This window comes from Ctenocephalides felis, unplaced genomic scaffold (assembly GCF_003426905.1).
Source record: "Ctenocephalides felis isolate EL2017-DRISC unplaced genomic scaffold, ASM342690v1 CF-g0.4_SCAFFOLD_03573, whole genome shotgun sequence".
Taxonomy (NCBI): Eukaryota; Metazoa; Arthropoda; class Insecta; order Siphonaptera; family Pulicidae; genus Ctenocephalides; species Ctenocephalides felis.
Genome location: NW_020539727.1, coordinates 25,034,514 through 25,052,458, shown reverse-complemented (window position 1 = coordinate 25,052,458; position 17,945 = coordinate 25,034,514). Strand labels below are relative to the sequence as shown.

At 27.5% G+C, this 17,945-nt stretch overlaps 1 protein-coding gene across 1 annotated transcript in view; it reads right to left on the bottom strand.

Moving 5' to 3' along the window:
* The window catches only part of LOC113389820 (sensory neuron membrane protein 1), a 36,621-nt gene extending 22,073 nt beyond the window's left edge, over nucleotides 1-14,548 (bottom strand). The window contains exons 1-4 of the mRNA XM_026626825.1: nucleotides 14,441-14,548; nucleotides 13,793-13,950; nucleotides 7,890-8,037; nucleotides 6,482-6,736 (exon numbers count right to left, since the gene is read on the bottom strand). Coding sequence (XP_026482610.1) covers nucleotides 6,482-6,736; nucleotides 7,890-8,037; nucleotides 13,793-13,950; nucleotides 14,441-14,548 — 669 coding nt within the window. The remainder of the gene's footprint in view (nucleotides 1-6,481; nucleotides 6,737-7,889; nucleotides 8,038-13,792; nucleotides 13,951-14,440) is intronic.
* Between the last annotated feature and the right edge of the window lie 3,397 nt (nucleotides 14,549-17,945).

Below are 17,945 nucleotides of genomic sequence, written 5' to 3'. Positions count from 1 at the left end.
TATTTCAAAATTTCATTTATCATTTTCTGTGACTTACTACCCCAGTTTTTCCCTATTTTACCCCCAAGTAACGATAACAAATGAGCCACTCACTTGTCCTCGAGCATTCCCGTGTAGGTCTCATTAAGAGAGACCCCTTCCTCAACCCAAAATAAGGGCAGGAGGGACCCCGGGAGCTCCCTTAGAAGATCTAGCTTCTCCACTCGCCTCAGAGGCATATTGAACTGCATGCGTTTGCGGGCTGACAAGGGCTTCCCTGTTATCTGGGATGAGAAATATATATGTTTTATATGTCATTGGAAAGCTAATGAAATTATCTATATGGGGGTATAAATTAGTTTTGTACTTTTGGAATGAGATATATTTTTAAAAAATCCTTGAAGTTTGGTGTTAACATTTTTTGTGAACAAATTGTTATTGAGTTTTTTCATATTTTGATTAGTTTTGTATGAAGTTTGTTTCGGGGTGTACGTATTGTTATATATCGTTGGAAAGCTAATGAAATATCCTATAAATTGATGTAAATTTGTTGAACCTTTAGAATAAAATATATTTTTAAAAATTCCCTGAACTTTGGTGTTAACATTTTTTGTTCATAAAAAGTTAGTACATTTTTCTATATTTTGCATAACTTTGTTTTGACGAAAGCATGTTGTTATATACAGTAAGAAAGCTTAAAAAATTGTCTATATATTTGTATAAATTAGTTTTCGACTTTTAGAATAAAATATATTTTTAAAAAATTGTTAAACTTCCAGGTTGATATTTTTTGTTAAATAGCTATTATAATGACCTACAGCAACTCGATAGTAATGTAGCAATGTAGTACATAGTTTTTTATATTTTGATTTATTTTGTAGAAACTTGTTCAGACATATTTATACTGTTATATGTTGCTAGCCAATAAAATTTGCTATAATCACATGTAAATTAATTAGTAACATCCGAAACAAAATTAGACGCACACAAAATGCTTAAATTTAGAAAATAAAGAAACATGAATTATTAAAAAATGAGGCGCATTCTTTTATATTTTGCTCTGTTAAATAGAAATTTTGTATAAAAACATGGATGTTTCAAAACTATTCACAAAATAACTAAACTTTGCTAATAGATTGAGACAACTTCAAAATGGAGGCATTTTGGTGCGTACTATTTTATATTTTGCTCTAAATTATAACATTTTTGTTCAAGTACATATATATATAATATATATATATATATATATATATATATATTTATACATTAGTTAAAAGGTAAGAAAATTTATTAGAAAAACCACATTAACCGATTATTAACACCCAAAACAAAATTATACACAATAAATCGCCAAACTTTGAACTCTTTTAGAAGCACTGTTAAAATTGATGTATTTCATGCGGCATAATAAAATGCATTTTTTTAAAATTTTGCTCTGTTTTCCGGAAATTTTGTGTTAGAACATATATATTTTTATATATCAGTGAAAAGGTAATAAAATTTACTATAACACTGTGTATCTAGATTAATAAGACTTGGAACAAAATTATGCAGAAAATAACTCGAAACTTTGAACTTTGAAATTGAAGCATTTCTTATCAAACATAGTTTATATTGTTTTACTTTTTGCTCTTTTTTATTTCAAAAATTTCATATAAAGACATAGATAATGTTATATATCAGTTAAAAGCTAATTAACTATAAAATGATATTAAGCATTTACTAACATCCGATACAAAATTTTGCTCAAAACAGCATCAAACTTTAAACTTTTCTTTACAATTACAAAATTTCATGCAAATTCCTTATTATTAGTAGAGAACCTCTTGTTCCTCTTGTACAATCTTTTCATCCCTCATTGTTCTACAGAGCCAGATTTCGGGTGAAACATCGTTGTTTTATTATTTGCGAAAGTGCTTTCGACCGGGGGGCCCCAAAATGCCCCGGAAAGCTCCCCCTAAGCCCCGTGTTAAGCCCCTGAAGCGCTTGTTAAGCTTTTTGTCAAAGCTCGTTAAGTCGGATCAACTTTACGACGACGTGACGTGACGCTTTTAACGAACATGCCCCCGGACTTGGAAAACGCATTCATCCCCCAGAAGTCCCCTCGGTAATAAAGTCGAAATTATATATTTTAATATATAAACACAGTTGTTGTATTAGCAAGTTTTGTTTGGGTACAAAAACGTAGAATTTGGGGCAAAACGTCTTGAAATTATTTATTATGAGGTCCATTTTCAAGCAATGTCCTTCTGAGATTTTTGTATAATCTTATTGATGAGCATAGTCCTTAGTACATATACAAGTTTAAAGTTTGAGGCTTTTTCTTGCAAAATTTTGTTCCAGAGTTTACAAACATGCTGATGAGGATTTATAGCAAATTCCATCAGCTTTTCAGTAATATATAACAATATCTATGTCTTCTATAAGATTTTTATAAAACAGAGCAAAAGTAAAACAATGTAACCCATGTTTGATACGAAAAGCTTCAATTTCAAGTTTAGCGTTTAATGTTTTTTCTACATAATTTTGTTTCAAGTCTTATTAATCTAGATACACAGTCTTATAGTAAATTGTATTAGCTTTTCACTGATATATAAAAATATATTCTAATACAAGATTTTCGGAAAACATAGCAAAATTTGAAAAAATGCACTTGTTATGGCGCATGAAATGCATCAATTTTAACAATGCTTCTAAAAGAGTTCAAAGTTTGTCGATTTATTGTTTATAATTTTGTTCTGGGCGATAATAATTGGTTAATGTGGTTTTATAGTAAAATATTTCAGCTTTTTAGTAATATATAACATTACCTATGTCGTTATATAGAATTTTTATAAAACAAAGCAAAAAGAACCAAATATAAACCTATCTTCGATATGAAATTCATCAATTTCAAAGTTCAGCGTTTAATGTTCTTTTTCTATAATTTTGTTCCAAGCCTTATCAATCTAGATACACAGTGTTATAGTAAATGTATTAGCTTTCCACTGATATATAAAAACATATATGTTCTAATAGATTCCGAAAAACAGAGCTAAATTTGAAAAAATTCATTTATTATGGCGCATGAAATGCATCAATTTAACAGTGCTTCTAAAAGAGTTTTAAGTTTGTCGATTTATTGTTATATTTTGTTTCTCGGGTGTTAATGATCGGTTTAATATAAACAATATCTATGTCTTATATAAAATTTAATAAAACAGAGCAAAAAGTAGGCAAATATAAACCCTTTTTCGATATGAACTGCTTCAATTTCAAAGTTCAGCGATTAGTGTTCTTTTCTACATAATTTTGTTCGAATTCTTATTAATCTAGACACAGTGTTATAGTAAATTTTATTAGTTTTTCACTGATATATAAAAACATATATGTTCAAATAGATTTCCGAAAAACAGAACTAAATTTGAAAAAAATCAATTTATTATGGCGCATGAAATGCATCAATTTTAACAGTGCTTCTAAAAGACTTCAAAGTTTGTCGATTTATTGTGTATAATTTTGTTTCGGGTGTTAATAATCGGTTAATGTGGTTTTATAGTAAATTTTATTAGCTTTTAGCTGATATATAAAAATATATATGTACTTGAACAAAAATTCTATAATTTAGAGCAAAAAATTGCGCACCAAAATACCTCCATTTTGAAGTTGTCTCAATCTATTAGCAAAGTTTAGTGTTTTTTTGTAAATAATTTCGTTCCTGATATTATTTATTAATAAACACAGATTTATAGTAAATTTCATCTCCTTTTCACCGATGTGTAAAACTTGCCCTACTTTCATACAAGATTTTTTATATAATACAGAAAAATAAAAAAAAAAAGTGCGTCCTACGTTTGATATATAAAATAACATATTGTGTTTATCCCAAATAAATTTTTATATACTTACGATTCAAAATCGACAAAAATTCCATGTTTATCCTTATCAGGATTCAATCCTATATCCTTAAATAATTTAGGATCAGCTGCAAAAAAATGAGGCAAACTTGCATTATTGGGGCTCCTGTGCAAGGACTCAGATCAAAAGTTCCTAAAAAAGGACACAAATAGTAGAAATTATCCTTTATTATTATTTAGGATATAATTACTGCTAAAGGGCAAGGTCTGGGTCTTTTTTGGGCAATAACATTTGGCGTCAGGGTCGGTTTTGGGGTCTCCAAACGTTGCATTGTATCTGAAACATAAAATAATAATGCTTTTAAAGTCATTTTTCGAGTAACCGAGTTGTTGTAGAGTATTATAGTGTTAGACAATGTTATTTATTATTAAATTTTTAAACAAAATTTGCCGAATACATCATTCATATTATCGAATGGTTTTCAAGTTATAAACGATGCAACAAACAAAGGTACTTTTCTCTATATTTCCTCTTGATAGGAATACCCATATAATAAATGCTGTTTTGAGGTGCATTTTTTATGTCATTTTTTGAGTAAACCGAATTGTTCTAGAGTGTTATAGTGTTAGACAATGTTATTTATTATTCAATTTTAAACAAATTTGCCAAATACAACATCCATATTAATCGAATGGTTTTCAAGTTATAAACGATGCAACAAACAAAGATACTTTATTCTATATTACCTCCTGATAGGAATACCCAAATAATAAATGCTGTTTTGAGGTGCATTTTTGAGAAAACCGAGTTGCTGTAGAGTGTTATAGTGTCAGACATTGTTATTTATTATTTAATTTTAAACAAATTTGCCTAATACATCAATCATATTAATCGAATGGTTTTCAAACAATTGTACTTTTTTCTATATTACCTCCTGATAGGAATACCCTTATAATATCCTTCCCCTTCATAAATTGCGGCTGTTGACCTGCAAATATCCGAAGAAAATGACCACAGACCCTCTGAGGGTTCCAAAAAGGGCGGAAAAATCGTCGAATCGGTGCCTCTTAATTTTGTACAAGATTTAGTCTCATTAACTGAAAAATAATAAGAAAAACAGTCGACATGAGTATACTTGTTTAGTTTTTTTTACGATAACTTTTTCTTAATAACATTTTTGGGAAACTGATTAAGCCAAATAAATTTGCATGAATTTTTCGATACTTTTGTGAATACCGAATTTTTGTAAGTTATATGAAAATAAATTAAAAATGCACAAACTTTTTGTTTTGTTATTATAGTAATCAAACCCTGCATTAGTGCATTCGTTAGGTTTTTAGGCATAACATTTTTCCTAATGAAAATTTTGGAAATATGTTTGCATTCTATGGAAGTGTATGAAATTCTTTATTTTTTTCGTAAATAACATATTACCCAAAAAAGTAACTACAAGCCTTTAAAATTCACAAAATACTAGAAGATTTCGTACAATTATATTTCTATTACAATTTTATTTTCTGACCTGGTTTTTTAGGAGGGTCATCATCTTCATCGTCTCTCATCCACATATCTAATGTTTGAGAACCTCTGAATTTTAATACTTTCCTAAATCTCCAACGTTTCTCAAACCTCTCGAAATTGTGAACGAATCCAGGGCTGTGTTATTCTCTAAAAAAAAAAAAAAATACTAATAAAAGAAGTAAAAATGAATAAGAAATATTATGTTTATTCATTTATCATTTATCATATTATTGCCTTTAGTACTTTTGCTTTCGAAATTCGATTTTTAAAAGTGATTTAAGACTATTTGCAAAATTTGTACAATTTTTTTGGTGCACGAAAGTTTTTAAAGAATTTTATAAGCTATAATTTACTAAAATGTTCTTTGACCTAAAGTCAACATTTTAATAAATAAAACGTAAAATGTAAAAGTGCTAGTAAGTAAAAAACACTATCCTGATAGAAATGCATCACAATATAATAGTATAACTTTTAAATTATTTGCTAAATATAATTTAAGTATATGGACAATTTGTGCAAAATTAAATAACAAATAATATTGTCTAACATCAAAAGTCTCTACAACAACTCAGTATACTCTAAAAATCATAAATTCGAACGCTAATTTTATAAACATTTTATTTTGACAAAAACGTATTACTTTAATATATTGTATTTAACTTTTAAACTATTCGTTTAATATAAATAATATGTATGGACAATTTGTTTAAAATTATATAATAAATAATATTGTCTAACATCAAAAATCTCTACAACAACTCGGTATATACTAAAAATGACAAATACGAACGCTAATTTTATAAATAAATACGTAATGACAACTTATTGGCAATTGGGTCAATAATTTTATTCTCTGTATATATATATATATATATATATATATATATATATATATATATATATATAATTATGACGTTATATATTCGATATATCGAAAATGTCCTGCAGGGTATCGATGACATTTTAAAAGTGATTACAAATTATCGACATAATTATATCGACATAATTCCTTTGCCTTCAATTTATTCATGTTAATTTAATTTTTATCAAGGTTCAGTATCAGATAAAATAGTTTATTTCTAATTTAGCACTTGACTGTTATTTATCTGAAATATTTAATAAAAAAAATGGTCTTTTCACTTACATATCCAAAAAACGAATACTTCAAATCCCCGCCCTCCAGCTCCTCTAACCCTTTTCCCTCGTCTTTCATCCCTATACAGACAGCCTGGGCCTGGAATTCCTCCCTGTTGCATTTAATAATAAACCCTTTGAAAAGGGCTTCCTTGGCACTGGTTCGCAAAAACAGGTCCGTCTGGTTGTCGTAAATAATAGGAAGGGCCCGATTTACGATGCCCAACATGCCTGGTTTTGATTCTGCCACTTTTACTCCTAGACCCTGGGAAAAGACGAAAAAAGCTTTGGAATTTTGAAAGTTTTGGATGAATTTTAAAAGTATACCAAGTTGATTTAGAGTAGGGAATGCAACAACGGTATTTCGGTATACCGGTAAACCGCCCGATTTTTCGGCGGTATTTTTACCGGTATTTACCCCAAAAATACCGATATTTTCGGTAATTTTACATAAGCGCAATTTGATACATGATACACTAAAGTTTAAATTTCTCGGAACAAATTTATCTTAAAATTCCATAATCGCATAAACAGCTATATCTTCAAGTGATTATATAAGATAAACAAATGTCAAATATTATCTCAACTCGTCATTAAACTGAATATTTATTGCTTTCCAAAGGGCTTCATATTGTGTTACAATAAATAGAATTGGACTGATAGATTTTGATGTTTTTTTCATCTTATGTAAAAATGTAACTGTTTTTTAAGTGATATTTGCGCCAAAATATTTTATATCATACAGATTATCCGTGCGGAATCAATTTTCTAACTTTATACGTAATAATTATGATAATTACTAAATATTTTTGCTTCTTATTACAATTATAAAACATTATTTTTCGGAAACGTTTCAAAGTTTGAAAATACTATAGCAGCATCACATTGTTTTAAATAACAATATTCAACAATTATAGTAACTTATTATTTATCTCGGCAAAGAATCCGATCTTAAATTAGTGTAGACAAATTATTTTTTTAAAATATTGGAGATTATGCTAATTTAACACATCGGAAACAGACAATACAGTTTATTGTAATAATGTAATAAGATCTTTTATGAGTTTTTGGTCTTTCTTTCTCATAAGTTTGTTTTTGGTGAAAAATACTCAATATACTCGATAGTGATAATGAATTAATTAAATTGGATATAATTTTGTTAAATTATTATTTAAAAAAATAAACTTATTGTTTTATTTTATTGTTTTCATTGTTTAGTTGAATATAGTTGTAGTTGTATATACATTTTTTAAAATTTGTACTAGTAACTTTCAATTTTGTTCACGTTTGTTTAAGATAATAGAAATACCGGTAATTTACCGGTATTCCGGTTTCAAAATGAAAAATTACCGAAATACCAGTATTGAAATTTTTTATCGGTATTGCATTCCCTAATTTAAAGTATTATGGTTACTTACCAGGATGAAGGGATGTGGTATGACGATTTGTTCGTCTCCAGTAAGTGGTGCTGATTTTTCCTGATTAAAAAACCATGTTGTCTTCATTTTGAATGTTATGGAGTCATCCAATTCGTTGTCGACTTGGTCAATTTTTTCTCTCCAGAAACTGGAAAAATAGAAAAAAAAAGAGTGCGCGTAAGGTTCACACGCGATTGAAGTAAAACTTATTTGCTACTGTACAAGATGGCATTTAAGTAAAAATAAATACATCATATAACAATTTTGAATAGTGTTTATTAGTAATATGGTAACACTCGTAATGCACACATTTATCAGTGTCAACCATTATACACATTTAAGTAATAATAAATTATAAATTATATATTCATAATAGCATTAAAAATTTACATGGTTCTTATAATGTTTATTTCATAAATTTATCAAAAACGAACGTGACGAACAGACATAAAGAGGAACATGTTGGTTGAGTTCTGGGACACCCTGCACACGTATATTGGTAAAAAATATAAATTGTATTTTTAAGCATTTATTTTTGTTTTCTTAGTCCAACAATACCTATTTTGAATTTAAATTATTTAATAAACTGCAAAACTTGTACTCGTGGCTGCAAAAATGAAATGTTGAGGTATGTCACGTACTTCTTTTATTTGCCATGAATAAAATAATATTTGAAGAGTTGTTTATAAGGATAAAATGCATTTTATACAGTACCCGTAGCAAAATTCTGCTAACTATTATCATATAACATGTATTTCTTATAAGATACCTATACCATCTTCACGTATGCCTAAACCTTAAATTCTATTCGTACGCCTTTTAACTAACTTATATAGTACGCCTAATACGCCTAATACGCCTACTACCCTATATACGTAACACGCTCAATATTATTCCGTATCTTACACCTATAATGTTCCTTAAACGCTAATTTTTCCGAACCCTACCGGGAATCGAACCCGAGCCCTCTGCGTGGAAGGCAACGACCTTAACCGCTAGACCACCGTGTCGCTACGATTTGACGTCTTTTTTCGCGTGTCGTCGCGTCACCTTAGTATTAGTATTAATTACTTAATTAATAGGTAAAGTGGAAAGAACAATGCTTCTCTTAATATATTATTTGTGGGGGACCCAATAGAGTAGTGGTTAAGGCTGTGGACTGCCACGCGGTGGTCCTGGGTTCGATTCCCCGTGCGGGCGATAGATAGTAGAGTATACGGTAGAGACAATAGGTAATAGATAAGAGTAAAATATAGCGTTTAAATAGTAGTATGTAAGGTTTGTAAGGGGTAAAAAGATACGTAGGGGTATATCTTATATATAATAAGTTAACAGCAAATAATGATAAAGCGATATATATCTATATATCTATGTAGGAACTGATGGTCTTAGTTATCGTAACGGTATGATTAGGTAATAATTAGATTTAAGTCTTTTAACATATTGTAATAGATCTTGGGTAGTTTTATATAAAAAAGAGTGCTCCTAAGGTTCATACGCGATTGAAGTAAACCTTATTTGCTACTGTACAAGACGGCATTCAAGTAAAAATAAATACATCATACAACAATTTTGAATAATGTTTCTTAGTAATATGGTAACACTCGTGATGCACATAATTATTAGTGTCAACCTTTATATTATTTTATATTTTTATTTATATAATAATAATTTATAATTTTGTAATAATATTAAAAATATTTAAAATATTTGAAAACAATAATGCAATTAAAGTCATACTTCAAATACGACCTGATCGATTTGTCATTGCAATTAGCATTTAGAAATAAACCTTAATTTGAGAAATGAAGTAATTGCTGATAAATAACTTCTATAATATTTGTTCACTCAGTGGATTATGCTAAACGACGCCCAAACAAATATTGTTTTCACAATTTTCTTCATCATCATATAATATTCGTGTTTGAAGAACTTCATATAATTGAAATTAACATACATTCATTGACTGCTTGTATTTTTAACTTCCCGTAGGGTAGTTATAGTAATGAGCCGAAAATCGAAAATGAACATGGCATACCTCAAAAAAATGGATGTGTCTGCGTGTGTGTGTGTTTTGTATGTCCGCATTTTTTCGTCCACGTTTTCGGGCGCACGGATCAACCGATTTGAATGGTGCAAAAAACATTCGATTCCTATTGATAAGGAGATGCGCTGATTAGTTTTTGGCAAAGGCAGGTCCAGCCGTTACTTTTCCGATTTTGTGAAATGAAAACTATTGAAAAATGTGAAAATGCCGTCAAACTAAGCACAATATAAGTGAAAATGTCGCACAGAATTATTTGCAAATGCGTTTAGACTGTGACTATACGGGAGCACTTTTTCAATTTTGTGTAAATTAGGCAACTATTTTTTTTTGAAATTGAATTCGAAATGAAATGACGATTGTTAATGTTCTGGAGATAAATTGTTTTATGATTTGATTTACATTTGATTATTTGCTCAGATATAACAAGATAGCAAAAATAATGAAAGTCACAGCATTTGTAATCATATATTTGAAAGAGTTTAAAATTTTTAGAATATTTCATTACGATACGGGAAGTTCCAGCAATTTGCCTTAAGGCACGATGCCATACACCACTAATTCACTTTTCACCCCAGCTCTCCTACTATTATCCTATATTTATATATACACAAACGATTTTATTTTAGCTTATCATTTCATATATCTCATGTTATTATTTTGTGATTACACGAGACAATCGTAATACGAATCTAAAATTACATATGAAAAAACATAATTCAATATTTTAATTAGTAATTAGTAATTAGAAATGGAATGACATCCATTTTATTTATTTAATTAAAAGGGAAAGATCGAATAAAATCGATACATATGAAATATTGAGTTGGTGATGCAATTTTTTATTCAAACTGGAAATAAATGAAATATTAAGTGAATTTGGTGGAAATTGAATTCTTTAAACATTCTTTCTAATAAATAAATATTCAGGATTTGGAGAAATAGTTAACAATGCAAGTTGATAGTATATTTATAGTTATTAAACATATATTTTATAATTGATTTATTACTACAGATTGTGATATTTGATTTTTCCTATATGAGTATGCAAATTAATGTTGCATTTTAGTGAAAGAGTTAAAACAGCAAATCGTGATTCACACAGTTCGATGGCAAATTGAAAGTATTATATAAACGACTTTTTGAATTTCTAAAATATCTCAAAGCGTTCTCGAGATATTTAATTTTTAAACATTTCGATTTCGCAGGATCCATATTGATTTTTTACAACTTAAAAAATTTGCAAAGTGTAAAAATGCAATTTTATAAAAACTATTGCAGATATCTTAGTGATTCAAAAAGTTGTTTTAATAACATTTTTAATTTGCCATCGAATAGTAACAGTCTTGATTTCCAAATTTCACAATAACTCGGTATACCCATAAATATACCCAACCAATTTTAATTGAATTTCTTGTATCTTATGTCCCCCAGCTCTCTCACTATTAGCCGTTTTATTAATTTTTAATAAAGTGTTCGATAATTTGAAAGATAAGATAAAAGATGTGTAAATAATTTAATAATTTCTTTTGATGATGTATTCACAAATGAAATCGAATAAAAAAGAAATTAGTGATGTAATGTAATTGTAATTCGATATTATGTTTGTTTTGTATTACATATGGACTAATATGAATTCAAATGGATATATGAATATATAAGTAGTAATTAAATACAAGTATATAATACATATATATATATATATATATATACATTCCGATATAAAAGTTTTGAATAAAACGACTTTGAATTCGATGATATTTCATTCTTTAGCAATAAATAAAAAATTCGGGACATTTTTTTGGTTTTTGTCACATAACTCAAAAATTTCATATGAAACCACCCCTTTTCAGTTAGATAGGGTGAAATTAGATAAAATTTACAACATTTTGTAGGGAACACTTTTATACACTCCAAATAAAAGTTTTGATTAAAACGACTTTGAATTTGATATTTCATATATAACTCTGACGAATAGTTTAGAGATATCATGCACAAATTTATAAACTAATTTTTTCGTTCCTAAGAAGTTTTACTTCAAAACCCGACATCCACTCTAATCTAATCACTCTCTATGGGTTTTTACAGCCCATTTACATCTTTGCTCTGCCGAAGTACTTTCGACAATTTCCGTACTTGGGTACTTTGGTCCGAATTACCGGACTTCCGGAGTTCCGGAGTTTCCGGATGTAATTACCCTCAGAGAGGCTATTTAGGGGTAGTTAACCACTTGTAGTGGCTAACTTTGCATTCGACGAGGACTGATAATTAGCCCTTTCCCAGGGGAGTAAGGTATACGTAATTAGGGTTTCAAGAGGGAAAGACGCATTCTGGGGAAGTTATTGTTTGGGGAAAGGACAACTCGGTATGATTTAAAATAAAAAATAAATAGTAAAATAAATAAACTTTTTTATGGAAAATAACGTTTGATAAATATGCATATATTCAAACACATATATTATTTACATCATTCGGATTTCCCCAACTTTTTTCCATATTTATTTCTTTCAACATTTCAATTCGAAGAACAGTTTTCTTCTAAGAAAGAAGTTTTCAAGACAAGAATTTTTGCTTTTGCTGAAAAGTCGAACAAAATACAAATATTGCCCGAGAGAGATTTCATTTCGAACAAAAAGGATACGTCAGTCGGAGAAAGGATACATACGAGTATTTTCCAGATAAAAATGAAGTAAAATAATAAAAAATATATAGAAAAATAAATAGAGGATAATAGTTAAGGATATGTGAAGCTTTATGTATAATATATAATATATAAAGAGAGATTTAGACGAATTCTTGCGAAAGACACAATGAAACATTTGATATATAAACTTTATTGTTCGAGGCTATTTTAAAGCATACTGAGTTGCTGTATGGCATTATAATGTTAGACAATGTTTTAGATAATTTAATTTTAAATAAATTTGCTGAACATTTTGTAGACTTCACTCAAATACTTTAGAAGATACAAACGCAATTTTGTAAGAAAATGATACTCAAATTCCAAAGTGATTTATTTGTACACCGAGTTGCTGTAGGGCATTATGATGTTAGACAATGTTTTAGATAATTCAATTCTAATTTGCTGAATATTTTATAAACTATACTCAAATATTTCAAAAGATACAAAATTTTTAGTAAATAAATATCCTTAAAATTCATTTTTAGTGAAGGCTTTGTGTAAGAGAATGTTAGTCAATTTTTGAGGTTTTACCATAATTTATATATATATATAAATAATAATATATAAATTTATATATATATATATATATATATAACAAAATCATTTTGCAAAAAAATCTGAACATTGATCTGCTTGTAATGTCCGGTACAAAGTTCAAGTTAAGAACAAATATATAAACAAATACTTATAAATAAATTATAATTATACTCATATACATGTAAATAATTATATAAATATATATATATATATATATATATATTTATTTATAAATAATTCAATGTCGAACAATCATCTGCCTCATGTCCATCAATCAATATTTATTGTCAAGTCATTTCTTAATGTTAATAATTATTAGAAATGATTATTTTTCAAACAAATTTATCTGCAAAACGTCTCAAGGACGTTTGTGGATACTTTAAATAACAAAATATAATTTTAGAAATAATTATATACTTAAAGTTCCGTACTAAGTACATAAAAAACCGTTTTAAGGCTACAAATGGGTATTTATTTGTTATATCGCTTATAACTTCTAAACAATTTGTTTAATTTAAATGAAATATTCGGGAAATTTGTTCAAAATTAAATAATGAATAATATTTTCTAATATCATAGTACCCTAAAGCAACTTAGTATATTTTAAAATCAATTTCAAACATTTTTATATATACTTACTCATATTGGTAAGGTCCAATTTCTTTGACAATTGGTACGGAACCCGTTTGGATTTCTTCAGGGTTAGTGACATTGAAAATGTATATTTTAAATTCCATAGGAAATGGAAGTTTTGTCCAAAGAGCCCGACTGTCCGACCCTGGTTTCAAAGAAACCTCCTGAAAGAAAAAATAAAATAATAATAATAAATTTGCTTTAAATAATTTATTTTATTACAACTTTTACACTATGATTTTTTCACGAATTAAGTACTTTGCTCAGATAATTAAGCATAACTCATACAAAAAAAATGTTTTTTCTAATTTTTAAATTGAAAATTTTAACCAAAACATCCAAAATTAGTTGTGCATTTACAAAATTCATTATCTTTACTACTAGGTCTTGTACATACTTTTAAACCTACACAACTTTTTCACAAATTTCATCTCTGTTTTGTCTGCAGAAAGTTAAAAAAATTGTGAAGTTTAAAAATGCAATATCTCAAAAATTATAAAAGGTAATTAGGTGATTCAAAAAGTTGTTCATATAACATTTGCCATCGAACTATAATAACAAAAATACATTAAAACTAATAATCTGAATTTTGAAAAAAATCATTTTTATCTTGGCTAATAAATATTTTTTTTAATTAAGAATTTAAATTTTTACCTCGCTTATTTGGTTCCTAAAAACCTTTGGAAACACCAAAAATCCAACGACGACACCAATTAGGCACACCAAAAGGCAACCGACACCAATTTTTATTGATCTTTTCATTTTTAATTAAATTCACTAAATTGTACTTTCACTAAATTTTATAATTCACTAATTTGTACATTTAATAATAAACAAATTAAATTTAACACCAATCAGAGAATTGAATCTTAAATTTTCACATTTCTAGTATAATTTTATTTTACATTTTCTTGATTAATAATAATAAGTTTTAATTGTTTATATAAAATTTAGCTAATAATTTAAGATTATCCCGAAAGTTTTTTTTGAACAAATTTAATTTTATATAATTTATATAAAATTAATTTACTTTGCATTATTCCAATATAAATTAACTTATTATTATGAATACTAATTTTCAAGTATTTTTTAATATTTATGCTAAAATTTATTTTAACAATTTTAACATATTTATAAAATTTTAACAAAATAATTTCACCTTGTTTTAAACATATAAAATTATATTAAACTGATGTAAGTAAAGTAAATAATTTCCATATAATTTATGAACAAATTTATTTGCAAATATTGCGAAAAATTTACGTCAGAATATACGCAAATATATATATATATATATATATATATATATATATATATATAAATTTAAAATTTTATTATCCACTTTTAGTTCACCAAACTTTTCTCACTTTTTAACGCTAATTTTACGCTAATTGTTTTGTTATTAATAATTTTCTTCCAAGTTTTATTATTATTATGATTTTTATTTTTATTACTATTATGATTTTTATTTTTATTTTTATTATTAATATTTGTTACTAATTTTATAATAAATTAACATGTCCTCTGTCTATTAGTTTAGGTGCAAAATTAATTTGCGTCTGAGAAACTAAAACAATAAATTGCTCAAAGTATAAACAATTTAGCAATAATGGATATTGTTTATAAATTTAAACAATTTTATCGCTTGCAAGGTTAAATTTGCTATTGTTTAGTATATCGTGTTAATTTCTAAAACAAAAGAAGGAATTTTGATTTAGTTTTCAAAATCTTTGTTAAAATTCTTTTTATTTTGGTGTCAAACGATTTGGAATGCTAATTTTGAAGAAACGGCTTTACCGATTGTCGCAAAAAAGTAAACACTGCTAATTCATATCCAGTTTTATCGAATGGTTTTTAAATTTTTTAAATCGGTACAGCCGTTTTTGAAAAAACAGCGTCGAAAGGCCAAATTTTAACTCACCTACATAGTTTTAACAATTTTGGTGTCAAACGATTAGGAATGCTAATTTTGAAGAAACGGCTTTACTGATTATCGCAAAAAATTAAACAACACTAATTCATATCCAGATTTATCGAATGGCTTTTAAATTTTTAAAATCGGTACAGCGGTTTTTGAAAAACGGCGTCGAAAGGTCAAATTTTAACTCACCTACATAATTTTACCAATTTTGGTGTCAAACGATTAGGAATGCTAATTCTGAAGAAACGGCTTTACCAATTGTCGTAAAAAATTGAACACTGCTAATGCATATCCAGTTTTATCGAATGGCTTTTAAATTTTCAAAATCGGTACAGCTGTTTTTGAAAAAAACGGCGTCGAAAGGTTAAATTTTAACTCACCTACATAATTTTACCAATTTTGGTGTCAAACGTTTAAGAATTCTAATTCTGAAGAAACGGCATCACCGATCGTCGCAAAAAATTAAACACTGCTAATTCATATCTAGTTTCATCGAATGGCTTTTAAATTTTCAAAATCGGTACAGCCGTTTTTGAAAAAACGGCGTCGAAATATCAAATTTTAAGTCATTCACAAAATTTTACCAATATTGGTGTCAAACGATTTGGAATGCTAATTCTGAAGAAACGGCTTTATCGATCGTCGCAAAAAATTAAACAACACAAAAGTATATCCATATTTATCGGATGGCTTCTAAATTTACAAAATCGGTACAGCCGTTTTTGATAAAACTGCGTTGAAAGGTCAAATTTTACCTCACCTACATAATTTTACCAATTTTGGTGTCAAGCGATTTGGAATGCTAATTCTGAAGAAACGGCTTTACCGATCGTCGCAAAAAATTAGGCAACACAAAAGTATATCCAGTTTTATCGAATGGTTTTTAAATTTTCTAAATCGGTACAGTCGTTTTTGGAAAAACGGCGTCGAAAGGTCAAATTTTAACTCACTTACATAATTTTACCAATTTTGGTGTCAAACGATTCGGAATGTTAATTCTGAAGAAACTGCTTTACCGATCATTGCAAAAAATTAAACACTACTAATTCATATCCAGATTTATCAAATGGCTTTTAAATTTTCAAAATCGGTTCAGTCGTTTTTGAAAAAACGGCGTCGAAAGGTCAAAATTTAAATCACCTATATAGTTTAACCAATTTTGGTGTCAAACGATTTGGAATGCTAATTCTGAAGAAACGGCTTTACCGATTGTCGCAGAAAAGTAAACAACACTAATTTTTATCTAGTTTTATCGAATGGTTTTTAAATTTCCAAAATCGGAACAGCCGTTTTTGAAAAACGGCGTCGAAAGGTCAAATTTTAACTCACCTACATAATTTTACTAATTTTGGTGTCAAATGGTTAAGAATGCTAATTCTGAAGAAACGGCTTTACCGGTCGTCGCAAAAAATTAAACAACACAAAAGTATATTCAGTTTTATCGAATGGCTTTTAAATTTTCAAAATTGGTACAGCCGTTTTTGGAAAAACGGCGTCGAAAGGTCAAATTTTAAAACACTTACATAATTTTACCAATTTTGGGGTCAAACGATGTTGACTTAGTCAATAAAATTTAAGTGCACAATATTTATAAAATTATAATATATATATATATATATATATATATATATATATACAATATATACAAAAATACTTTTTTATAAACAATTCCATTATTTTTCAATTATTTATAACTATATATTATTATTTTACCTCACCAAGTTTCACAATCGATTTCCGTTTATTTTGCGAAATTTTCATACTCTATTAAAGTTTCCATCACAGTCTAATTGTTATAAACAATTGTCCATTGATATATAAGATATAAATAACTTTTTACATTATTTATAATAACAATTTGTTATTATTTTTAATAACAATTGTTATATTTCAAATCACATGTCTCGTCTTGATCAATGTCAGAACGTTACTGATGCGACCAAGTAATAAATGGATATTTTTTCATTGATTATATAATTATATATATATATTATATAATATATATAATATATACAGATAGATAGATTTATAGATAAATAGATATAAAGATAATTCCTGAATTATATATTCGGGTTTTTTATAACCTGTTCCTCGAACGTAATCTATTTATAACTGGTTTTTAATAGTTTTTTATTCATAGGAATTTATTTTTTTAAATATTTTTGCAAGTGTTAAAATATTTTTCACTAGGTGTCAGTGGCATTAAGTGCGATAAAAAATCGACTTAATTAATAAAAA